The sequence below is a fragment of the Carlito syrichta genome, unplaced genomic scaffold (assembly GCF_000164805.1).
Source record: "Carlito syrichta isolate Samal-C Ts95f unplaced genomic scaffold, Tarsius_syrichta-2.0.1 Scaffold311474, whole genome shotgun sequence".
Lineage (NCBI taxonomy): Eukaryota > Metazoa > Chordata > Mammalia > Primates > Tarsiidae > Carlito > Carlito syrichta.
This window is the reverse complement of record NW_007255570.1, coordinates 250,576-277,912: the sequence shown is the minus strand read 5'-3', so window position 1 is coordinate 277,912 and position 27,337 is coordinate 250,576. Positions and strand designations below refer to the sequence as shown.

General features: G+C 36.9%; 1 protein-coding gene across 2 annotated transcripts in view; it reads right to left on the bottom strand.

The window, feature by feature from the left end:
- Positions 1 to 8,215: 8,215 nt before the first annotated feature.
- The window catches only part of CDC5L (cell division cycle 5 like), a 64,250-nt gene continuing 45,128 nt past the window's right edge, over positions 8,216 to 27,337 (bottom strand). For both annotated transcript variants that reach the window (XM_008068692.2, XM_021717887.1), the window contains exons 15-16: positions 9,388 to 9,600; positions 8,216 to 8,655 (exon numbers count right to left, since the gene is read on the bottom strand). In XM_008068692.2, the coding sequence (XP_008066883.1) occupies positions 8,551 to 8,655; positions 9,388 to 9,600 (318 nt within the window). In that variant the 3' untranslated portion in view covers positions 8,216 to 8,550. The remainder of the gene's footprint in view (positions 8,656 to 9,387; positions 9,601 to 27,337) is intronic.

The window sequence follows — 27,337 nt, the reverse complement described above, 5'->3', positions numbered from 1 at the left end:
TCCAAGGTGGCCACAGGCGAGATCTCCAGTGGTTTTGTGCATGCAATAAAAAGCCTTAGTGACCTGTGGGGGGGGAACCAAGAAAGTGTATTCTTTTATACCTTCAGCTTATGCCAGTATTCAGTGTTCTAAGTCCCTCAGGTTTATTTGATGTAGTATATAAAGGGTTGTTTTATTTAGAGACTAATAAGTGCTCCAGCACTGGTCTGGTTTGGGGTTTCAGGTCCTGCAGCAACTGAGCATCATGGAAAAACGAGTCCTGGACTCTGGGCTCAGCTTAAACACCAACTTCATCATTTGGGCAAATCCCCTCATGAGACATCAGTCACCTTATCTGCAAATGTTCTCAAGCCACAATGAAATTAGAAACCAATTACAAAAAAATTAGAACTGTACCGTGCAGAACTGGAATACAAGTCGCATTTTCTACTAGCCACAAAAAAGAAACAGGTGAACTTAATTTCAATAATTTAGTTTATTTAACCCAGCATATCCGAAGTTAACAGTTGACCCTTGAACAACTTCCCGCTGCTTCCCTCTGCTTTTTCCTGCACAGACACACCCCCCCTCCCCATGCAGTCAAAAATCAGAGCATAACTTTTGACTTTCCCCATATTTACTAATAATCTACTGTTGACTAGAAGTCTTACCAATAACATAAACATGGTATTGACATATATTTTGTATATGTATTATATACTATATTCTTACAATAAAGCAAGCTGGATAGAAAATGTTATTTAAAAAATAATTAAAAATAGAAAATGTATTCACTGTGTGGAAGTGGATCATCATAAATGTCTTCATCCGTGTCATCTTCACACTGAGTAGGCTGAGGAGGAGGAAGGATTGGTATTGCTGTCTCAGCAATGGCAGAAGCCAAAGACAATGCCTGTCTAAGTGGATTTTCAAACCTGTTTTGTTCAAGGGTGAACTGTACTTTCATTTCAACATGTAAGCAATATAAAACACTACTGACTATATCACATTATTTTTTTCATACTAAGTCTTCAAAATCCTGCATTTTACACGTAACACACCTCAATTTGAACCAGTCATGTTTCAAGTGCTCAACGGCCACATGTGGCTACTAGCTGCTATATTGGACAGCACGGCTTGTGGTAAGTTAACAAATGTGTTATAGCTGATCATTTTAATGCCCATCTATTACAATGTCACTGTATTTTTTTCCAAGAAAAGATCTTCCCTTGAGACAGAACAAGACTTTTAAAATATTTAAACATATCTAACAAACGTTACTTTCTTCAAGCTTTTACTCACTACTGGAGTGAGCAAAACCCTTCCCAATTTTAGCTGTTGTTCTCAGATTGATGCATCTCCTGTCCCATGAATACCTATGGACTGTTAGGGTTCTCCTGTCCTTGGGTCCGTCCAATGTGCCCCACTGCTTCCCTCTGCTTTTTCCTGCACAGACACACTGATAGCTTATAGGCCTTATGCCTGTTGGAGGCTTATTCCCATCCCTCATATTTTTGGAGTTCATGGGAATATTTTGTCATCTAGTTCTGTTGTAAACATTATCCAAAAGTTTTGGTTGCTATGTCATGTAGAGAGTTAAATTCAAAAATCCAAAAAATATTGTTACCATCTTCCCAGAATTTGACTTTGCAAAACATATGCATGTATTGCTGATAAAAATTAACTTTTTTTTTGAGTCGGAGTCTCACCTTGTTGGAGTGAGAGTGCAGTGGCATGCTGATGGCCACCGCAGCTTCCACCTTCTGGGTTCAGGCGATCCTTCCTCCGCAGTCTTCCAAGTAGCTGGAACTACAAGCGTGTGCCACCATGCCCAGCTAATTTTTTGATTTATTGTAGAGACAAGGTCTAGCTAAGTTGCCCAGGTTGGTCTCGAACTCCTGGACTCAGGCAACCCTCTCGCCTCTGCCTCCCAAAGTGCTGAGATTACAGGCGTGAGCCACCTCGCCCAGTTACAAATTAACTTTAAGATTCAGTAGTCCCCCTTTATCCGCAGGGGCCACATTCCAAGACCCCCATTGGATGCCCCAAACCACAGATATTAAAATCCCTCTCTATAGTCACCCACCTTATAACATTTCAGCCAATGATGGACAGAGTATACCACGGTGGTCCCATAACACAGCTGAAAATTCCTGTTGTCTAGTGACGTCATAGCCATCGTAATGTGTAGCACAATTCCTTTCTTATACATTTAGTGTAGCCCAAGTGTACACACAGTGCTTCTAAGTCTACAGGCGTGTAATGTCCTAGGCCTTCACACTCACTGATCACTCATTCACTGAAACCCATGCAACTTCCAGCTGCAAGTTATGCTCATGGTAAGCACCCTGGGCAGATGGTATAGCATTTTAAATCTTTCATAATATATTTTGACTGTACCATTTTTTTTTTTTTGAGTTGGAGTCTCACTCTGTCACCTAGACTGGAGTGCAGTGGCCGCTCCCGGCCACCGCAGCCTCGACCTGCTGGGCTCTGGTGATCCTTCCGCCTCAGCCTTCCAAGTACCTGGAACTACAGGCGCACGCTACCACGCCTGACTAATTTTTTATTTATTGTAGAGGTGAGGTCTTGCCAAGTTGCCCAGGCAGGTCTCAAACCCGCGGGCTCAGGCAATCCACTCACCTTGGCCTCCCAAAGTGCTGGGATTACAGGCTGAGCCACCGAGCCCGGTCGACTGTACCTTTTTTACATTTAGGCTTAGATACACAAATACTTACGATTGTGTTACAACTGCCCATACTATTCAGTGCAGTCACATGCTGTACAGGTTTGTGGCCTAGGAGCAATAATTTATAGCACACAGCCTGGGTGTGCAGGCTATGCCATCTAGAGTTGTATAGGTAACTCAAAGATGCTCCCACATGACACAAAGGTCTAACACTCCTCAGAACAGGACTGTCCTGTTTTTCCCACTCTGATAACTGAGACGCAGCAGACAAATGGGCAGGCTGACAGATGGACAGGTAGTGTACACAGCCTGGAAACACTGGACAAAGGAATGATTCACGTCCAGGTGGGACAAAGAAGGACAGCAAGGGATTTCACAACACTATCCAGAAGAGTGCGTAAATTTAAAACTCATGAATTATTTATTTCTGGAATCTTCCACTTAACATTTTTTACCATGGTGACCACAGGTAACAAAACTTAGAAAGCAAAACGTTTGGTAAGGGAGTACTACTATAGTATTGCCTGAACTCTTCTCCTTGTCCTTACCTCAAGCAGCAGATATGGAACAAAATAACGTAAAACTGAGGAAGAATATGGAACCAGGGAAACACTTCCAACAAATAATTCACGCTAAAGAGGCCAGGCAGAGATGAAAAAATTAGAACCAAGCACAAAGATTGGTCTCCAGGGACAACCAGATGAAATAATCAAACAGCCTTGAATAACACAATACAATGCATACCTGGAGATTCCCTGGAGACATATATAAACAGTCCCCTGAACATGGTGTAAAGGAGTTGTTAATGGAACTGAAATTGGTTTAGACAATTGCTTTGTTCTTTACTCAAGAGGTCCAGAAAATAACAGGCTTGAGTGTGATTTTGAAAAACAAGTTACTGTGCCAGTTCCAATTCAATCTTTTGCCCTGCTTCGTGATACTGAGTTGGAACCTAGAAACATTTCCGCTTTGCCAGTGGACACAGCAGGCACTGAGGAACACTGCAGGTGGAAGGGGCTTCACTTGTGGTTCCAGTGCTTTTCCTTCTTGCTCCTACTAAGTCACTGCCAGCAGGTGGCTTCCTGGCCAGTGAGGCATGGGAGACTCAGACTTTTGCTGGTGCTCCCACAAGCAGCTTTCCCCCAAGCAAGTTTACCCCCCTGCTACCCAGTCTTGGCCCTCAGCAAACTTCTCCATCCACACCCTCTTCAAGAGGGGCTTCCGAGTCCTTCCTTGGGTTTTCGTCCTCGGTCAAAGGCAGTGGATACTCCCAACATCTGCTACTCCTGTATTCTTTAGAGATGTCTTTACTGGTCTTAGTAGTTAATAATTCCCTATTACTAGTTAGAAATTCTTCATATTGAATTTTCCTTGTTCAAATTATGGGTTTCTTCCCCTGAATGGATACTAAACCCTGAATGATACCATAATTATTTGTAAAACTTAAAAGATGATGTCTGTTTTCTAAATCACTAAGAAAATTAAAGCAAGAAAATTACAGGCCATTTAGGAAAATCTGTGAGAAAGCATAAAGCATGATCGCAGATGATCAAAGTCAGTAATTAGCATAAAAAATGAATTAGACTCTATTAAAATGCAAAGACTCTCCAAATAGATTGATATATAAAATCCAACAAAATATGTTGTTTAAGAGACAACTAAAATTATATATGGAAAGTGAAAAATGAAAGGATGGACAATTTACCAAGTAAATATAAACAAAAAAGACAAAAATTCTAATAAAGTAAACTTCAAGGCAAAAAGCATAAAAAGGGCAAAAAGTATAACTTTAGACTAATAATTCTTCCTTATGTATCATACATAACAGACAAGTTGTAATATACAGAATAACAGTATTAAAATATACAAAGGAAAACAAATGAAATTGAGAGAAATAACTATAACAGGAGACTTTAAGACACCACTATTATTCCAGGGTATTTATAGCCAACGATAAGATTAAATTGGAATAACAGAATTAAACTGTTGAATAAATACATGTCCACCTCTGTCCTATACAAACTAAATAAATCTTCATTTAAAATATCCACAGAACACTATTTAAAGATGCCAGACCCCAAAAATTCAGCAAACAGAAACTACATAAAGGTAAAAATCCTACAAGTAGCAAAAAATTTTTAAAAACCAACCACACAGAAATTTCAAAAGATTCTTAACCATTACATCAAAAATGTAAAACAAGACTATTACACATCAAAATGGCTGGAATGTGAACATATTTGAACTTAGAGATAATTCAAAAGCCTTCAACATATTCATCTATATACAAAAAAAATAAGCATCAGATTCAGAAAGTTAGGGAAAAAAATCTGAAGAAAACAAAACATAAAATGAGAGGAGCCGGGCTCGGTGGCTCAGCCTGTAATCCCGCGCCTTTGGGAGGCTGAGGTGAGTGGGTTGCCCGAGCCCGCAGGTTCGAGACCCGCCTGGGCAGTGATACCTCATCTCTACAATAAATTAAAAAATCAGCCGGGCGTGGTAGTGCATGCCTGTAATTCCGGCTACTTGGAAGGCTGAGGCTGAGGGATCGCCAGAGTCCAGCAGGTCGAGGCTGAAGTGGCTGGGACTGCACTGCACTGCAGTCTGGGCGACAGAGTGAGACCCCAACTCAAAAAAAAAAAAGAGAAATTAATATATTTAAAAACAAAATCACAATTGATAAGCAAATTAAAACACTAAGCCTCTAAAGAAAAAAAGATATCCTTAATAAGTCTAATCAAGTAAAAAGTGGTAAAACTAAAGGAAAATTTCTTAGAATATAAATGACAAAACTAATAGGAAAAAATTAGAAACAGATAACATACTAATAGGCGCAAAGGAAACTGGCAATTATCAAGAAACTACCTCTAAAAAGGGCTCTGAACTCAAAAGTTTTACAAGCACAGTCTTTCAATCTTTTATGAGCAAATCACTCCTGTGCTATAACTGCTTAATGCCCTGAAAAATATAGTTATCCTATTTAAGCAAGCAAAATTCCAATGTGAAAATTTGTTCAATGGCCCAAAAGGCCAATCTCACTCATGTAAAAATGTAAATGTCCCAAATAAAAGATTAGCAAATCAGACTCTAATGCATTTTTAGGGAGCATGCATGGTTGGCCAACCTAAGTTTGCAATCATTGTGGTGTAGTTTTTCTTTGATATTGTTTATTATCCCAGTATCATTATTTCTAGTATTTCGAGAGGATTCTCACTCGTGAGGGTGATTTCTTTTGGCTCCTTATCCTTTAATTTCTGTCCCAAAGTTACTGAGACATGAACATGTTTTTCAACACTAGTTTTACCACCACCTTAATGAATGCCTGTGAGAGAACAAGAACAATGTTGAGTGCTGTAGTAGTCACCAAAGTTACTCGGTGTGGTGCTGGCAAAGAACCAAGGCTTTAGAAGGCACTAACAAAGAATGTGGGCCTACCTGTTTACCAGTTAAAGGGGCACTGCTGTGTGGCAAAAGCATAGCAGTTTACAATGCAACAAAATGGCAAGTTTTGAAATCTTGCAATTCTTAGTGATATTTTTAGACTGTAAATATGTGCATTACTTCAAATTCTGAGAACCAAGTGAGACTTTATTAATATTAGATCAACCATTTTAAATCCATATAATTCAAGTCCACATTAATTATGAAGTCTAAAAATTAATATACCTGATTCCAGGAGTGCAAAGATGGTTTCATATTGGAAAATCTATTAATATAATTCATCAACACATCTGATGAGAAAAATTCTGAAGTTCCTAACAGATGCCCTAAAAGCATTATGTAACAAAATTTCAGAGCCCTTTCTAATTCAGACTCTTTAAAAACTAAGAGGCATTACCTTTCTAAATAAACACTAACTCAAAACAGTCAACTTAAAAGTAAAATACTGTGGACATTCTCATTAAAATAAGAAACAAAAACAAGAATGTTTACCGCCGTCATCAGTATTTAACACTGTTCTAACATTTCAGCCAACAAAACATGCAATGAAAATGAAATGACACTATCAGAAGAAACACTGTTATTCACAGATAATATCAAATACTTCCTAGAAAACCCAGGAAAAATTACTGAAAAAAGTTTATAATGAAGTGACTAGATACCAGGAAAGTATCAATTTAAGGCCTAGTGATTACGGAAGTATCACCTCTCAAGTCTCTACCTGGACCCTACTTTGAGTCACCACGATTGTTTGCCAGGATTACTGCGTCAGGTTTCTAAATTAACTGTCTTCCTAACTCCAGCTTGACAAAACATTACATTGTACAGCCACAGTGATGCTTCTAAAACCAAATCTGATCATGTCATTCCTTTAAGGCTTAGAACCGTCTCTCATTGTATTTAAAATAAGATCCAAATTCCTTGCCATGGCCTTATTTCTGTGGCTCTGTATAACCAGGCCTTATATAACTGCCATTCACAACATTCTAGCCACACTGTCCTCCTTTTTGTTCTTCAGACACACCAAAGTGGCTTTGTGCTAGCTACTCACTCTGCCTGGGATACTCTTTCCTTGAATCCCACAAGGACGGTTCCTTCAAAAATGTCAATCACATGTTATCTTAAATGTTACCTCTTCAACATCTAAACTAAATCTTAATCTAAATCATCCAATCTAAAGTAGCCACCCAGTCACCATCCCATATCACCCTATTTTAGTTTCCTCCACAGAATTTAAAAATTCATCATCCAATCCTTTTCCCTGTACATGTTTAGTATCTGTCCCCCACTAACATCACCTAAATGAGAGAAAGAACTTGGTCTCAACTGGAAGTGCTCATCTCCAACACTTAAGTAAGTGTCTAACACATAAAAATCATCCAATAAATGTTTGAACTTCGTCTATCATTCTTCAATAGACTATAAGCTTCACAAAACAGGAATCAAGCCTATACTATTTGCTGTTATATCCCTAAGACTGTGACACAGGGTGTTTATCCAATATATGTTGAATGAATGAATGAATTCCTCCATTCCCTCCCTTTAGTCTCTAGTCCCTAAGATTGGGCAAACGTTTCTGGTGAGCTCGATATATCGTTGACCTATACTGAGTATACAGCCAACTAATACTATACCTAAATCATTTTATATGAGTTGTTATTAAATGAGCTCTCCCACCTCTACCCATTCTCCCAATTCTAAACTTATGTGATTGATGTGCTAAGCTAAACGCAGACCTTTAATTAACCTTTAAAATGCCTTTGTCAAAAACAAATACAAAAAACAAAGAAAATAACAAGTCAAGAAAAATTAAATCTTTTAAGTCCTAAACCACAAACTAAAATTTTAAGTAGCTGGCAGAAGAGAACTTCTCTGAAGTGATACTAAAAAAATTCTGAGATACTAAAAAGCTAATCTATCTTTTCAGTGTATTCAGAGATGACCATTTTGTGCTGCAATTAACAAGGCCACAATGGATTGCCTCTTATGAACTTAAGATACCAGATCACCATTTTGATTACCCAAAAGTTACTCATTAAATATGACAAAAATACACAGCTGCTGGCACTCTTAAGTATCTAATTACTTCAAACAAAAGGCTACATCTCAATTTTTAATATTTTGTTTTTATTCAAGAGTTTACTCACAGGCAGCACTTTAAAATTAGGCTTTTTAAATTAAAGGCCAAAACTAAAAAATTTTGCAAATATGACACTGCTTAAAAGAATGAACGTCTTAATAATTTAAACTCTAAAATGTCCGTCCCTGTGGAGTTAAATGTCTTTATACACAAAATGTGTAAGATCGGTATCATTTAAAATAAACAAGTGAAAAACCACAGATGGTGAGTAAATTTGTCAATAAGATAAACATTAGTTTCAGCTTTCCAGAGTATGAAAAACAGCAATTAATTCATCCTGTGACAGAATATAAACTGTGCTTCAGAATTTTGACTTTAAAGTCTCTTTCTCCAGCAGCAAGTCAGCATATCTATGTTGAAGCTCCTTTTCTCTTTCCTGTTGTCGCTGAACATCTTCTTTTAGACACTTGAAGAAACAAAAATGTTAATTATTTTAATGCAAGTGCATCTATGGTGCTTTATCATCTTAGAAATCAGAAGAGTTAATTCATGATTCTTAAGAGGTATATATTTCCCCAAAAGAAACAAATATAGCAAATACTTTTGCTGTAAAACCAGTACTACAGCCATTCTTTGATTTGGTCATATAATTAACCATCCTGTAAAATCTCTGCTGCTACCTCAAGCAAATAAATCACTATCCTATCAATACTCACAAATGCACTCAAATAAGCCCTGACCAACCTTTAGCTAGACAGAAGCTACCATGCACATCTGAGAGATAAATCTAACCCAAACCTGGCCAAAGGAATTTGATGCTTTGGAATGACTAGCTATGTTTCCCGCATCCTAAGTTAGAAAACAAAATGACACTGGTTTAACTTGCCTTCACAGAGCTAAACGAATGGGATGCAATTAAGTTCCAGAGAGACAAATTACAAGGTTTCCTTATTTCACAGCATAGCTACATACAAAAGAGAAAATGAGAAAGGGAAGGCCTTTGTATCCACCACCTGGTCTATCCATGCACACAGGCAATTCTAGATTAGAAAGCCAAAATCTTTAGGCTCTCGTTGAAAAAAGGCCTGACAGTATCAACTTCAGAGAGCCTGCACAGCAGAAGAAAAAAAAGGAAAGCTCTGATAATTCTTTGCAGCTCTCTTTCTAAGCAATGCTTCAAGGTAATATATAATGTTACCTCTAGCCTCCGGGGAATAGCAGAATCTTCATGTTTCTTGAGTTCTTCAAAAGTACGTAATTCCAAGTGAGCCTGCTCAATTTGGTCCCATAAGTCATTCAACTGTTTCATGAGCCCCATAGCACGAGACTGGTAACCTCCAAGCAAAATTTTCATCTTCTTTTCCATCTTTGCAGCTCTCTTGGCTTCCGTTGTCATGTGACCCCTGTTTATCTGGAGCACGAGAAGATCACATCAGCACCCACAAGAAAAGCAGGCTATTAATATGAACTAAAAAGGTACCACTTGTTCATCTATGTGCTTCAAAGCAAAAACACATAAGACCTGCCAGGCATGGTGGCTCATGCCTGTAATCCCAGCACTTTGGGAGGCAGAGGCAAGAGGACTGCCTGAGTCCAGGGGTTCGAGACCAGCCTGAACAACTGACGAGATCTCGTCTCTACAATAAATCAAAAAACTAGCCAGGCATGGTGGTGCATGCCTGAAGTTCCAGCTACTTGGATGGCTGAGGCAAAAGGATCGCCTGAGCCCAGCGGGTCGAGGCTGCAGTAGCTGTAGTGTGCCACTGCACTCCAGCTGGGGTGATAGAATAAGAGACTCCGACTCAAAACAATAAAAATTAAAAATTAAAAAAATATATACACTAGACCTCCCTTTTACTTCAACTACCCTAATACAAAATTAAGCTTAAGAAGGATTTATCTTGCTCCTGAAGCAGTTTATAAGTTAGTTCCAAATAATCTGTAATCTACTTAAAATATAATGACTTTACCCATCATTCCATCTCAAAACAAGCTTGAATTTCACAGTATGGAAAGGACATCTACTTTCTAAAAACAACTTCTGCTATTATTCATCTACATTGATTTTGGGGCTGGCAGCAACCCATCTTCAACATCTATATCTCAAAAATACACTTCTGAGAGTTTTTCATACATCAGGCATCCCAACTTTTACAATTTCCATCCATGGGACTGCATCCTAAACCTCCCAGGTCTGGGAGCTGAGAGGACTAGGCAAGAACGAGTCTCCCCATATCCTAGATCTCTAGAACAAAGACATGCTGTGGTCAGGCATGCAAGTACTTTCAGAGAGTACACCCTCTGGGAACAATGCAGAGAAGGGGCTAAAAATGTGAAGCTCTGTTTCTCCCTGGAAGGGGTTTATGACACACTCGTTCAGTGGTTATCTGACAGCCTGACTTCCAACTAACTTGCACTGGGGAGCTAAAAGGATAGTCAAAGAGTAGTCTTCTGGGATAGCCTGAGCAGCAGCTGGACACTGGCTTGCCCCAGCACAAATCTAGTCCTACCAACTCCTCCTGGAAGGGATTTGTCTACAAAGAGTTGCCCTAGTTTTTATATCCACTTGAGGGTCTGTATCCCAAACCTCCTAGACATGAGAGTAGAAGGGACTAGACATATGCAAGTTTTCCTAGATCAATGAACAAATAAGTGGTTTTCAACAGGTGTGCAAACACTTCCAAGGGCTACACTCCACCCCTTGGAAGCAGTGAAGAAAAATACCTGAAACATGCAGCTCTCATTTTCTCTCCAGAAGTTTACTGTACATTCTTCTTATGGCTAACTGACTGCCTGGCCTCTAACTAATTTATATCAAGGAGCTAACATGGCAGCAGTGTCCCCAGGTAGCCTGAGCAAAACCTTGGCATATCCCAAGGCATTCCTACAGCTCACATAACTGCCATAACTTCTATAGCTCCCACACAAGGAGCTGTATCCTAATGACCTAACTCTGGGAGTTGATGGACTTTGCATGCCTGACTCTCCCTAGCCCACAGAAAACAAAGAGGTGGACATACTTCCCACTTCCAACGGCTAGCTCCCCAGGATCATGGGATTCGGCGTGACCATGAGCACAGGCATCTGCCACAGAGACAGCTTAGTGCAGAGAGAGTGGAAGAATCAGAGACTCAGCTTCAAAATGAGGGCAGAAGAAATGGAGCACACACCAACATCTCAACCTTTGCAGTTACATCTAGAGGGTCTGACTTCTACCTTCCTCATCAGAGTGCTAACAGGATATGGCATATACTAATCTCCAAGGGGCCGCCAAAAACAGAGACAGAATTCTGGACAAACACAAACATCTGAAAGGAACCTTTAAAATCTCTGGCTGGATAACTTGGTGAGATCCTTCTCCTACACAAGACCAATCTGACAAGACTGGGAAAGGCTTACCTAACATGCAGAAATCAACACAGAGAGTCAAGGAAAATGAAGAAACAGTAAAATATATTCCAAATAAAAGAACAAATCTATAGAAACCAGTCCCAGAGTGAGTTGGCAATATATAATTTACCTGAAAGAGAATTCAAAATAATGATCATAAAAATGTTCACTGAGATGTAACATTTCACTGAGAACTTCAACAAGATAGAAATTATTAAAAAGTAACAATCACGAAAACAGATCTGAAAAATACAACTAAACTGAAAAATCCAATAAAGGGGTTCAACAGCACACTAGATCAGGCAGAAAAAAGGGTAAGTGAACTAGAAGACAGCTCACTGGAAATCATTCAATCTGAGGAGCAAAAAGAACAGGAATGAAAACGAGTGAAGACAGCTGAAGACTCTTAAGGGGCATCACTAAGCAGGGCAACTTATGTATTATCAGATGCCAGAAGGAGAAGAGAGAGAGAAAAGCACAGACGACATATTAAAGAAATAGTGGCAGAAAACTACCCAAGCCTGGGAAAGGAAATGGAAAGCCAAATCAGTCCAGGAAGTCCAGAAGACACCAAATAAGATAAATCCAAAGAGGCCACCAAGACACATCATTATCAAATTTTCAAAAGTTAAAGACAGAATGTTGAAAGCCACAAGGGAAGAGTAAGTAATTATGTATAAGGAAACCTTCTTAAGACTATCAGAGGGTTTCTCAGCAGAAATCTTGAAAGCCAGAAGGGAAAAGGATGACATATTTAAAATCCTGAAAGAGGGGAGGGAAAAAAATACTACCAATTAAAAATACTACAGCCAGCAATCCTGTCTTTCACAACTAAAGGGATGATAAAGACCTTCTCAGATAATCCAAAGCTGAGAGAATTTATCACCACTAGACCTGCCTTATAAAAATGCTAAAGAGAATTCTTCAAGCTGAAGGAAAAAGATGCAAATTAGTAATCTAGTAAAAGTATACTGATGAATCCACAGCATTCTAACACTCTAATGGTGGTAGGAAATCAATTATATCTCTATTATAATGGTCAAAAGGCAAAACTACTAACAACTAAAGCTACTATGTCAAGAGATTTGTTAAGAAATACAAATTATTTTAAAATTTGAAGTGTAACATTGGAAAAATAAATTTTGGAAGGAAGAGAAGTAGAAGTGTAGAGTTTGTGTATGCAATTGAAATTAAGTTGTTGTAAGTTTTAAATAGCCTGTTATAAGATGTTTTATGTAAACTTCAATCTAACCACAAAGCAAAAGCCTATAATAGAGACACAAAAGATAAAAGGTCCAAAGCTTAGTACTTCAGATCAAGCCACACACACAAAAAAATATCATCAAGTCACAAAAAAGGACGAAAGGAAGAGTGGAACAAAAGATTAAAACTAGAAAAAAATAAACAAAATGGTACTAGTTAAGTTCTCGCCTATTAAGAAAGTCAAGAATTACTTTGACTGTCAATGGATTAAATTCCCCAAACAAATGGTACAGAGTGGCTGAATGGATTAAAAAAACACGATCCAACTATATATTGCCTACAACAGACTAATTTCACCATAAAGGACAAAAACTGAAAGTGAAGGGAATAAAAAAGATGTTTCATGAAAACAAAACCCTAAAGAGAGCAGGAACAGCTATACTTATTTCAGGAAAAACAGACTTTAAGTCAAAAACTGCAAAAAGAGAAAAGGTTGTGATACTGTGATAGAGGAGTCAACTCTTCAAGAGGATATAACAATTATTAACATATATGCACCCAATATCAGCTTATAAAGCAATTATTGAGAGGTCTGATGGGAGACACAGATTGCAACACAACAGTAGGAGGTTTTAATACTTCACTTTCAACAACAGAAAGAGCACCCAGACAGAAAATAAATAAGGAAACACTGAACTTGAACAGTACTTTAGACCAAATGGATCTAACAGACATATAGAGATCATTCTATTCAACAGCCAACAAAATACACATTCTTCTCAAGTCTACATGAAACATTCTCTATGACAGATCACATGTTTTTAAAAAGTCTCATCAAATTTAAGATCAAATCATATGAAGTATCTTTTCCTACCACAATAGTATAAAACCAGAATTCAGTAACAGGGAGAATCAAGGGAAATTAACAAATATGTAGAAATTTTAAAATATGCTCCTGAATAACTACTAGGTCAAAGAAATTAAAAGGGTAATTTTTAAATATCTTGAGACAAATGAAAATGAAAACACAACATATCAAAAGTTATGGGATATAGCAAAAGCACTTCTAAAAGGGAAGTTCACAACAACATATACATCAAAAAAGAAGAAAGATCTTAAAAAAAAAAAGACCCTACTATTATAACTCAAGGAACTGGTAAAAGAAGAACAAAGCAAGAGTTAGGAGAAAGAAGAAAATAACAAAGATCAGAGTAGAAATAAATGAAATAGAGACAAGAAAAATAATACAAAAGATCAACAAGACTAATTGGTTCCTGAAAAGAACCAATTTTGTTAAAAATTGACAAACCTTTAGCTAGACAGAAAAAAAAGAGACAACTCAAACAAAATCAGAAATAAAAGATGAGACATTACAACTGATAACTCAGAAATATAAAGGATCATGTGACTACTATTAACAATTATATAAAAAGTGGACAAGCTAGAAGAAATGGATAAACTACCTGCAACATATAACCTATGAAGACTAAATCACAAAGAAATCAGAAATCTCAACACACTAATAATGAGTAGGGAGACTGTGTCAATAATTAAAGTCGCCCATCAAGGAAAAGCCCAGAAGCAGATGGCTTCAAACGTTTAAAAGAAAACTAATCATTCTAAAAATCTTCCAAAAAACTGAAGAGAAGGGAATACTTTGTATTCATTTTATAAAGCCAGCCCTACCCTAATACCAAAGTCAAAGCCACTACCAGAAAAAAAAAAATCTACAGGACAACATCACTGATGAACACAGATGCAAAATCTTCAACAAAATACCAGCAAACCATATTCAACATACATCAAAAGGATCATTTACCATGTAAGTGGGATATGTCTGGCATGCAAGGATGGTTCAACATACAAGGGGGGGGATCCAAAAAAACCAGAATTATCTTTTGGAGGCCTGTTCCCTTGCGGTACACTCGGAATTTGTTCCTCCAGATGAAACAGTCAACCAAAGGTTTCGTCTGGAAGTTTTGAGAAGGTTGCATCACAATTTCCAGAAGAAACATCCAAGCAGTGGCAGAGGTGACTGGTTCTTCCACCATGACAACGCACTTGCCCACACCACAGAGTGTTCAGCAGTTTTTGACAAAAAAGAGGTATGACCCCAATGCGCCACCCTCCCTACGTACCCAGTCTCATCCTGAGCAACTTTTTTTTTTTGTATCCATGGATGAAAAAAGTCCTCAAAGGGAAACATGTTGCCAATGTGGAAGCGGTAAAACAAAAAATAGCAGAAGCACTATAAAGCATATCAAAATCAATGAGTTCAAAGACTGTTTTGAGGAGTAGAAAAAGCATCTCCACAGGTATATTACATCAAACAGAATACTCTGAAGGTTACCAAAGTTTAAACATGAAAGAATAAACATATAATTTTTAATAAATAAGTTCTAGGTTTTTCTGGGTCCCACTCATATGCAAATCAATAAATGTGATTCATCTTATTAATTCATTTGCGACTGCTAATGTAAATATATGTCATTCCAAATTCTGTTCCTGGTTGCCAATGACGTGAATTTAAATCATCCCAAATTCTGTTCCTGGCTGCCACTGACGTGAATTTACCTTTTTGGGTTTATAATACGAATAAAAATACAAAGTACAGAATGCTAGTCATAGTGGTGTCTGAGGCAAATACTGGATATGTCTGCAACTTTCAGCTGTATTATGAAAAAGGTGACAACTTAGCAAAGACCATTTCACTTGTGCTTAAAGACAGAAGTTTGTGGCAACCAACTTCAGATTTTTTTAATTTTCACCCACTCTCAGTATCAGGAAAGTGAAAAATTTGCCAGTCACAAATGTGTTAAGAGCATGAAGGACATAAACCATATGGGCTCTCTCAATAGATGCAAAAATGCACTTGACAGAATTCAACATCCTTTCATGATAAAAACTCTCAATAAATCAGGTAAGCATGAAAGTTCCTCAATACAATAAAGGCCATATATGACAAGTCCACAGTTAACAACATATTCACAGTTAACAACATATTCACAGTTAACAACATATGGTAAAAGAGGAGGCTTTTCTGCTGAGATCAGACACAACAAAAGGATGCTGATCTACTCTCACAACTTCAGTTCAACATAGTACCAAAAGTCTTAGCAAGAGCAACTAACTAGACAAGAAAAAGAAGGCATCCAAATAGGAAAACGGGAAGCAAAATGGCGTTGTTTGCTGAATCACCCTAAAGACTCCACAAAAAAACTTTCAGAACTGATAAACAACTTCAGTAAAGTTGCAGAATACAAAAACTAACAGAGAAAAGTCAGTAACATTTCTGTACACTAACAACATATTATCTGAAAAATAAATTAAGAAAACAATCTCATTTACAACATCATGAAAAAATAAAATAGTAGGAATAAATTCAGCCAAGAAAGATCTGTATATTGAAAACAATAAAACATTTATGATATTAAAGATGACACAAATGGAATGATGTCTTGTGTTTGTAGATTGGAAGAATTAATATTATTAAAATGTCCATACTACTCAAAGCAATCTGGATTAAATATCTTCTCTATCAAAATTCCAGCATCATTCTTCACAGAAATATAAAAAACAATCCTAAAATTCATATGGAACCATAAAAAAACCTAAATAGACAAAGTAATCTTTAGCAAAAAGATTAAAGCTGGAGGCATCAAACTGCTAGATTTTAAAATATATCACAATACCCTATTAATCAAAGCAGCATGGTATTTACATAAAAAGACACTCTGACCAATAGAATAGGCTAAAGAGCCCAGAAATAAGCCCACCCATGTATAAATGGTGTTGGGAAGACATCAGGAATATCTACATGCAAGAAGAATGAAAATGGATCTATATCTCACTCACCCCTTACACAAGAATCAACTCAAAATGAATTAGACTTAAACATATTAAGACATTCCATGACACTGATATGGCCAGAGATTTCTTGGACACAACTCCAAAAGTACAGGCAATGAAAACAAAAACAGACACATGGGATTGTATCAAACTAAAAAGTTTCTACACACCAAAGGAAACAATAAACAGAATGAAAAGACCCAGAATTGGGAGAAAATATTTTCAAATCATTCATAAAATAAGGGGTTAGCATCCAAAATATACAAAGAACACAAACTACTCAATAAAATTTATTTTAATTAAAAAAACAAATAACTATATTCTTAAAGCAGACAAAGGACCTGAATAGATGTTTCTCAAAAAATGACATACAAACAGCCAAGAGATATGTGAAAAAATGCCTAACATCTCTAATATATTATCTGAGAAATGCAAATTAAAGCTACCTCACACCTGTGAGACTGGTTATTATCAAAAAGATGAAAAATATTAAGTGCTGGCAAGAATGTGGAGAAAGAGGAATATTTGTACACTGTCAGTAACAATGTAAATTAGTACAACCCCCCCCCCCAAGAAACTGGAATTTACTTATAAAAAGTTGTATATTTATACCTACATGTTTAAACATCAGTCACCTTCAAAGTATTCTCTGAGGGATATGTAATACACTTATCGAGATGCTTTTTCCACTGCTCAAAACAGTTTCTGAACTCATCGATTTTGATGCCTTTTAGTGTTTTTGTCCTTTTTGTTTACCACTTCCACATAGGCAAACCTTTAACGTCTTTCATCCATGAAAACAAAAATCTTGCTTGGGGCAAGACTGGATGAATAGGGAGGGTGGGGCACAGGCATCATTCCATTTTTGGTAAAACTGCTAAGTATTCAAGTGTGGTGTAAGAAGGTGCGCTCCTAAATCACCCAATATAAAATGGGCAAACGCGCTGAAAGACTCTCCAAAAAAAAATTCACTGAAGCTGAATGCAATCTCTCACATCGCTCGTTGGTGCACTGATACCAACAGGTTCCTAGGAGACTTTAGTGAGGAAAGCCTATACTACAAGGGGCTCGCCCTCCAAAACTGATTCCCCCTCCCCATATTATCCAAAGGGAAGTGAAAATCAGAATGCTAAAGATGTCTGCACTTCTGTGTTCACTGCAGCATTATTCACAACAGCTAAGATAAAGAAATAACCAGCTGGGTGCAGTGGCTCATGTCTGTGATTCCAGCACTTTGGGAGGCAGAAGCAAGAGGACTGCCTGATCCCACAGTGTTTGAGATCAGCCTGGGCAATTTGGTGAGACCCCATCTCTACAGTAAATCAAAAAAATTAGCTGGGTGTGGTAGCGCACACCTGTAGTTACAGCTACTTAGAAGGCTGAGGCGGAAAGACTGCTGGGTCCAGCAGGGAGAGGCTGTGGTAGCTGTGAGTGTGCCACTGCACTGCAGCCTGGGTGACAGAGTGACACTCCGACTCAAAAAAATAAAAATAAAAATAAGAAGAAATAACCACAGTGCCTATCAATGTATAAACAGATTTTGAAAATGTGCTATACATACACAACGGACAAATGTTTACCCTCTTAAAAATAGGAAATTCTGTATTTGCAACAACACAGATGAATCTAGGACAGTATGCTAAGTGAAAAAAGCTAGGTACAGAGAGCAAAATACCACATGATCTTACTTGTATGTGGCAACTAAAAAAGCTGATCTCATAGAAATAGAGAGTAGAATGGTAGCTACCAGAGGCTGGAGGCAAGATGGTGGGTGGGGAAAGGGGAGATGTTGGTCCAAGGGTACAAAGTTTCAGACAGACAGAAGGAATAAGTTTTGGTGATCTATTACACAGCATGATGGTCACAGTTAATAAAAATGTGTATTTGAAAATTTCAAAATGAAAGACTTTAAATGTTCTCACCACATAAATGATAAGTATTTGAGATAATGAATGTTAGTCTGATTTAAACATTCCATAATTTATGTGTACAGAAACACCACATTTTACTCTACACATATACACAATTATTATTTGACAATTAAAAATGAAATAAGGCCAAGCGTGGTGGCTCATTCCTTTCATCTCAGCACTTTGGCAGGCTGAGGTGGAAGGATTGCTTGAGTCTAGGAATTCAAGACCAAACTGGGCAACATAGCGAGACTTCATCGCTACAAAAAATTTTAAAACTAGGCATGGTGGCACATGTCTGTAGTCCCAGCTACTGGAAAGGCTGAGGAGGAAGGATCACCTGAGTCCAGGAGGTTAAGGTTACAATGAGCTGTGATCATGCCACTGCACTCTAGCCTGGGTAACAGAGTGAGACCCAAACTCAAAAAAATAAAACTTTTAAAAATGCACTTCTGTTTTATACGTCTAGTACATTTTTAATAACTGAATAATATTCTGTACAATTAATATACCATGGTTGTAATCAAAACTCCCTCCAACTACAAAATGACTGAATTATTTTTATAATGTTATGGCCCTAAATTTGGCAGAAAATCCATAAAGGAAAGAGAATACCAATATCATATTTGGCAACATAATTTTTTTTAATTTTGAGGGATAAAAGTTACCAAAAAATTAAAATAAATCCATTTTCCTATTAAATATGTATACTGAGCACAAGCAGGCTCAGATCACTCTAAAGTTATGAAAAATTAAAAATGTACAAACTCACAAACAGGAGAGAGACAATTAAAAGAAGAAAGATTTAAACAAAATTCTGGAGCATGTAAACTTATACAACAGGGCAGAGAAAGTCCCAACCTAAGGCCCAGGAAGAGGCAGGACAGGTGAAATGCAGAATTCTATTAGCGTTATCATTGTATCTGGATATATATTCTACACCCCCACAATATAATCACTTCATGTTTTAAAGTAACCTAAAATGGATTTTCAACATACCACACTTACAACTGGGAGCTCAAAGCCTTATGAACAATTATTAAATGTTTGTTATTAAATAATTATTAAATGTCTGTATTGTTGTGCCTGTCTATTCCTCCCTTTCTCATTCTCCCCTAGTCTCTCTCAAACTGATACCAAAAGGTGACTTCTATAAGTAGTCAAAACTAGGTAGTTCCAAGATAATGAATACCCTAATGATACTCTGTAATTCAAAATAATGTAACTAAGAGCACCCTATAACAAGGGAGACAGTGTGACAACGTAAAAATTGTCTCTCCCCTTTATTCCTACGATAACAAATGTAAGGGAGAAGGAAATAAGCAGAACTGGTACAATGGAGAAAATATTATCATATGCAAAATATTGATATATAAAAAAATTGTACCTAGGATGTTTTTTCAATGTTTAGAAACAATATAATTACCAAAACAAATACATAGCTCTGAAACATCCACTTAATGCATAACATCTGATTTTTTTTAAAAGAGGAACCTATGTTCAATCTCAGCGCTTTATGGTTGAATATGTAAGAACACCAAAAGACTTAAACAAAATTCCAATAAATGTATTGTGTTTGTTGAAAGTCAAAGTCAAATAAGCCCACTGGGCATGGAGGTGAGGGCATGGCACTGAAAGCACCCTATGAGCCTGAGATGGATATAAAAGATGGATATAAAATTAATTTAAACAAAGCATCTTTAAAACCATTCATTTATTTAGCATTTTAGAAAAGTTAAAGCTTTTATTTCTCTGCAATTTACTTGAAGAATAAATTCATGAAAACTGTTAATGTCCTTTATAAAAGAACCACTTTCCTCTGATAAGTCAAACTAAGTTCCATGGCAATGACTATATGTCTTCTAAGAGAGTCAGGAAATATGGGTTGAAGGCAGGCAGCACAGTTCAGTAGGTAAAAGTGACTCACTCTTACTATCTAGCACTGCCACCCAGCTGTTTTGAACAATTGCAAGTTATTTATCCTGAGTATCTCCCTTTCTCCAATAGCAAAATGGCAGTCACTGCGAAAAGGTGTTATGAAGCTTAAAAATAAGATCATGTATGTCAAAACCTTCAGTCATCCAGTACTTGGCATAGAACATGCAGCCAACAAATGCAAGTTCCTATAATTATTATTTCACAGATACTAAGAGTTCTAACATTTTGTTCTCCTCTCTAATAGCTAATGGGTTAAGGATGAGGCTTTAAAATTCCAACTTTAGGTCAGGCGTGGTGGCTCCAGCCTATAATCCCAGGACTTTGGGAGGCAGAAGAGAGAGGATTGCCTGAGTCTGCAGGTTCAAGACCAGCCCAGGCAACATGGTGAGACCTCATCTCTACAATAAATCAAAAAATTAGCCAGGTGTGGCAGTGCACACCTGTAGCTCCAGCTACTTGGAAGTCTGAGGCGGAAGGATCACCTGAGCCCCAGTGGGTCGAGGCTGCGGTGGCCAGGAGCATGCCACTGCACTCCAGCCTGGGCAACAGAGTAAGACTCCAACTCAAAAAAAATTAAAAATAAAAATAAAATTCCAACTTTAATAAAAGACTCCGTGGACCTTTCCTGGAAATACAGCAAGGAAAAATAGTTCCTTCTTTTAAGTGAGCAGTTTGCCTCTTGAGGAACACAAGACAAAATAACACACACTCTGAACCTTTGTCCTACATCATAACACTATTCCAACATGGACTCATGGTGTTCCCCAACTCTTTGGGAAGATTTTCTAACCCTGAAGTTCAAATGAGGTGAAGAAAGTATCCAAGTACATCTGACCCAGAAATCTCACACCTGGCATTTCCCAAGAGAAATGAAAACACTTTCCACAACAAAAACCTGTACATGAATGTTCACAGCAACATTATTCATAACAGCCAAAAAGTAGAAACAACCCAAATATCTACAAACTGATGAATGGATAAACAAAATGTAGTATCAACCAACAACGCACAATCACGCAGTCATAAAAAGCAATGAAGTACAAGTACATGCTAAAACACGGATGAAACTTGAAAACGTTATTTTAAGTATAAGAAGCCAGTTACAAAAGATCACATATTATATGATCCCACTTATATGAAATGGACAGAACAGGCAGATTTATAGATACAAAGAGTAGATTAATGGTTGCCGAGGGCTGGGCAGTTTGGAAAGAATGAGGAGTGACTGCTAACAGATACGGTTCCTTTCTGAGGTGATGAAAATGTTCTAATAATGGCTGCACAATTCTGAATTTACTAAAAACCACTGAACTGTACACTCTAAATGAACTGTATGGTCATTTATATCTCAATAAAGTTATTCTAAAAACAAAGTATCCAAATAGGACAAACATTACCACCACAGGAAAAAAAAATCCTTATCAATTTGTTCTAGACATGAAATCCAAGAATCCCCCCCCAGAAATCAAAAGCAGTACTTTCTGAGTCTAAGCTCTAGAAAGGTGATAGAGGGAAGGAGTTAGATTAAAAAAAAAAAAAAAATTAGAAACTTCCAACTCATAAATTTTACACCACAATCTAGAAGAGAGGACAATAATTTGCACTCACCTTCTCCCACTTCAAATATTTCTGGAGCATGTATTTTTAAGACAGTGGTTTTCAACCACACTGAACTTTAGAATTGCCCAGAGACTGATTTAAATGGTCTCAGAGCTTTGTATTGTTAAAGCTCACAGATGATTCTAATAGGCAATCTGGATCTAGAAGTGTTTAATCCAGAGTCACTACAGAAGCTAGATATCAGCTGTTTTCTCAACTATACCTACCAAAAGGTCCTCATTGAAAATAAGAAAAGAACAACTAAATGCATCAATTTATATCAAATTCCTTATAATTCAGCACGTTCTAAAAATACCCACATTAGATACTCCAATCACATCTGGATGCAAATAGTACACATTCCAAAACCCTTAAGACCAAATTATTTCAAGGTAATAAATATAGTACTTTCTAAAAATTTGTCATACAAATTAACATTTTATTTGTTAAGATAACCAACTGCTATATACTCCCTGATAGTCAAATTCTAATTTGGTGTAACTATAATAGCGACACTCAGAAACTGTTTAATTAGTTGTCGAGGTACATTTAGTATTATTAGTAGTACCCTGTTATCTGGGAATTACCTCACCTCAGTTGAGTCATTTATTAATCCCAAGCCAACAGAATTTTAAAACGTCAAAGTTGTTAGCTTCCATTTAATGCCAACAGTTTTATTTCATTTAGTTCAAGCTTTATAGAAGTCTTCTGGCTCAAATACTGTGCTAAGACTCCAAATATGGATATAAGTTGTACAAAAATAAATTTAAGCACAGGAAAAAATTAATTTAGCCAAATAACTATATAAAGTTAGTCACTGAACATATAAAGAAGAAATGGAACATAGCTTTTAATATTCAACTTTAGCTCAGTTATTTTATATCTACCACCAAAATGCTCAACCTATGACTGCTCAATACATTTAAGAGGAAAAACACCTGTAGTTTCTGGTCTTTTTCAAGCCAATAAAATTCAAGCATGAAATGCAAATGTATATATGGGACAGAACTACCTTAAATCAGCCCCAACATCTCCCATACCCTCCAGGCACAAAAACAACATTAAAGTGCAAAAAGGGTATAAAATCCCATTGTTTAAAATGCTACAAATCAGGAAAAAGAAAAATCAGACTCTGATTTAATCAATTCCTATTCTGAAAACAACTAAGCAATAGCAACTGCCATGATGAACAACTTACTTTTATTTTGTTTTTTTAAAGAGACAAGGTCTTGCTACATGACGCAGGTTGGTATTGAACTCTTGGCCTCAAGAGATCCCCCACCTCAGTCACCCAAGTAGCTGGGACTCCAAGTACAAGCCACCACACCTGGCTTTTACTTCATATATTATAGCTGATTTAGCAAAAGTTTTCCAAAAGAAAAGTGGCTTTGTGCAGTGGCTCACATCTGTAATCCCAGCACTTTGGGAGGTTGAGGAGGGAGAACTGCCTGAGCCCAGGAGTTCAACACCAGCTTAGACAACCTAGCAAGACCTTGTCTCTACAAAAAAATTAAAAAATAAATTAGCCAGGCATGGTGGCACACTCCTGTAGTACCAGCTACTAGGGAGGCTGAGGCCAAGGATCATCTGAGCCCAGGAGGTCCAGGATATAGGGAGCCGTTATCATGCCACTGCACCACTCCAGCTTGGGAGACAGAGTGAAACCCTGACTGAAAAAAAAAAAAAGATTTTTTTTTTAGTCTTATTGAAATAATGAAATAATATGGTCTTATTTACAAAAAGTTTTCAAAAAATTATTTTCAAATCCTTATATGTACTTACAGATACACTTTAGAATCTTCTTAAAACATCGGACAAAGTTAGTAGTGGAGTTAGAATTAAATACTCTGTTCTGATTACCAGACAAACCTCTCAAATATGACTATGATGAAAGTTCAGAAGCCACTATTGTGCTTTAAATATGCACTGGCACACAATTTCTAATTATTTTCAATAAAACAAAGTTCACTATCACTATTAGGAATTTAAAGTAGACACAATCCAATATGAAAGAGTACAATTCAAAGCAGGAGATGAATGAGAATATATATAAATGTGTAGAGAGACCTAGCTGAAAAATTTAAGGCATTATAATTCTATTTTATAACATAATATCTGAAATTTGCTTCAAAATAATAATGGAAGGAGGGATAACAGAACAAGTGTTATGATTTGATGACTGTCATAGCTGGGTGATGATATATGAGGATTTACTACACTAGTCTACTTTTGGGTATGTTTGAAAATCCCTATAGTAAAAGATCTGTTAAAGCCAAGTGTAATACTGTTACCTACTCTGAAACATCAATATAATGAAATACAATGGAGACATTAAGATTTATGAATGTCAATTAATTCAACATTTCAACAATTATTTCAACAAATGAAATGTTCAATTAAAATCCACAATGATGCGAAATCCATTGACACTAACCAAAATCTGAGCTTTAAGCATCACTCAGTATAACAATTTCTCTCCTAAAATCAGCCTATCTCTCAAATTTCAGGCATTCACCAAAATTTACAGAATATAAAAACTTAGTTCAAGGTGATGTTATTTATTACCACATAGCATCAAATCAAGTATAATTCAATTTAGGTAACTCTAAGGGTGACACAGACTTGAAGAGATGTTAAGAGGTCATTCCACTTAATAAAACTTGCTATCTGCCAGGCATAAATTCTCTCTTTTAATCTTACATCATCTCAAGCTTACACTTCCATTAAATGAAAATTATTACGTACTCACATTTTACAGATAATTAAATGTCAGACTGAGAAAGGTTAAGTAACTTGCCTTAGGCATTTCCATTAAATAAAAACTATTACTCAATCAGATTTTGCAGATAAGGAAATGTCAGACCCAGAGAGCTTCAATAACTTGTCCTAAGTTACATAGCCACTAAAGGATGATGTTACACAGTTGTGTCCTACCTGAAAGTTCAACACATTGGCCACATCACTGCCAATAAACTGAATGTCCTCTCTGCCTCAGCCCTTGAAATGCAAATATGTCTGAAGAAATTCAAGCTGTGGGACTAAATGGCTTAATACCACCAGAGAGCTCCCTGAAAAACAAATTATTCTGGATACATGTAAACAAAAAATAAGACCTTAATTAATTAACCTGCCCATCATTCTTCCCCTGATTTAGACACTTCCCTAGATGATACCCATCTTTAAGAATTTTATTTGACACTTGAGGAAAGCTTTTAACTTTCTCAGTTTATAACTTAAAATTTCAACTTTTTTTATCCCTAAGCTATAAAACTATAGGAAAACAAACATCTCAGAACATTTTTATGGGGGGGAAGGGAGGAAGGTTCCACTTAACAACTTTTTAAAAAACAGGGTAGAATATGACTAGTATTTAACTATCCCAAGATTCCACCAAAGCTAATCTTTGCCAGACTTTAAATGACAGCAAAAGATAAAGATTTTTTTAATCTTATTTACAATATTATATTAGTAAATGAAAGATACAGTATACGCTGATCCTAGTTTAGTTATAAACACATTCATCCACACACTAAAAAAAGATATATGATTAGGCCCCATATTCCTCTGCATATGGGGGTGAGGGTGTTATGTATGTATATTCCATAATGTTTAAGGTGATTATGTCTGGATAGTAGGCTCCTTTTCTTCTTTATTTTTTAAAATTTCTTTTAAATCTTCTACAAAGCACAGGTATTATTTTTAGAGAGAAGCCTACACATGTTATTTTTTTAAATGCATAGAAGAGAATCTGTCTAAAAAAGACTGGCCAGAGACCAACGGAAAACTGATGGTCCCCAGGAGATGAATCAGTAGAACCATAAGTATTTCCTCGGGTCATTACAAAAGGGAGCTGTATGGGACTTATAAAAGTGTAATTGTTACTTTCAAGCTCACTAAGTTTGTTAAGGTTACTAAACTTAAGTAATTCCAAAATAAACACATTATCCTTGGGTCTCCAATACTGTCTTCAGTTAAAGTCTGTTACAGTAAGGTTCAGAAACATTAACAGCATCCCTCACTGAAACTCTAGCTTGGGGGCCCAGAATACAACCTTATACCACTGGAAAAGCAGGTTTGAGGATACCCAAAATAAATACGGAGTTGATGGCAGCTCCACTCCGAGGCCATCATTCAGCAATATGATCCTGTAATAGTAAAGACATGGTTTGGTCACCAAAGCGTTTGCAAACTACAGGCGTCTATGAATGGCTCTCCTTTAATCCCTCTACTGCTCACTAACATTAAGTTTATCAGTAAACCACCTCTATACTGATGAGATCAGGTCCAAGCAAGTTATTATTGTCCCCATCTATGAACAGATTGTATCCCTGCAAAGCAAGTGAATCAGTAAGGCAAAAGCTTACTAAAACCTTTCCAAGGTTAATAACATAAAAAGCAATGCAAGAGCACTTTAATAGGAAGTGAAACACATAAACTTCATGAAACAAATTCAACCCCAGGCTGAGGCATAACAGAAGCAACACAACTGTACCAAGGTAGATATCTCTGATCCAGCTCTTGGAGTTCTTGCTGGAGACAACTATGAAGTCAGTGTGTGTAAGGTCATGGCAGAGAGCAGAGCCTGGGAAAGAGCATTCCACAGGCCCACAAACACCTCTCCTGCACCACAAGCTCCGTCTCCCACCCCCAGCCAAGGAAACATAACCAGAAACCTGCTGGGATACTATAGCATAGAGCCCTCTACCCAGAACTGGCCACTAAATCCTTACCCTAGGTTTTCACTCTTTAAAGTATGAAGGAAATTATCTCCTGTATAAAAATATCTGACTTTATAATAAAAATCACTGAGAGAAACGAATCCATTGTGCAGTCAATTTTGCAGTAATATAACCTTCAATGAAGTCAGAGGTCCTCATAAGAGTTCTACAAATACACTGAGAAGGATTTTAAATGTGTTATCTGTGTTCTTTAAGTTACTTTACTTCCAAGAAGTCAATGTTACATAATATTTCTTGACTACAGTTGACTGTGCCAGTAAATTACAGGGAGAAGTAGTATTACTTCTGGACCTAGTTTCTACCTCTAAGGAAAGTCTTTCCATTTTTATAGCTAACATGACAAAATCCACTTTTCAGCCAAACTTCCTCAACACAGCAGTTTAGATACTATTTCAAGTACTATTAAATTTAATGGCAGGCCTAAATTCAGACTTCTCATTTCACTTTTGCACCTACTAGAAATTATTTCACTCAAAATAATTATGTCCTCAGATGATTTCCCATTTCCACTTAAAGTAGA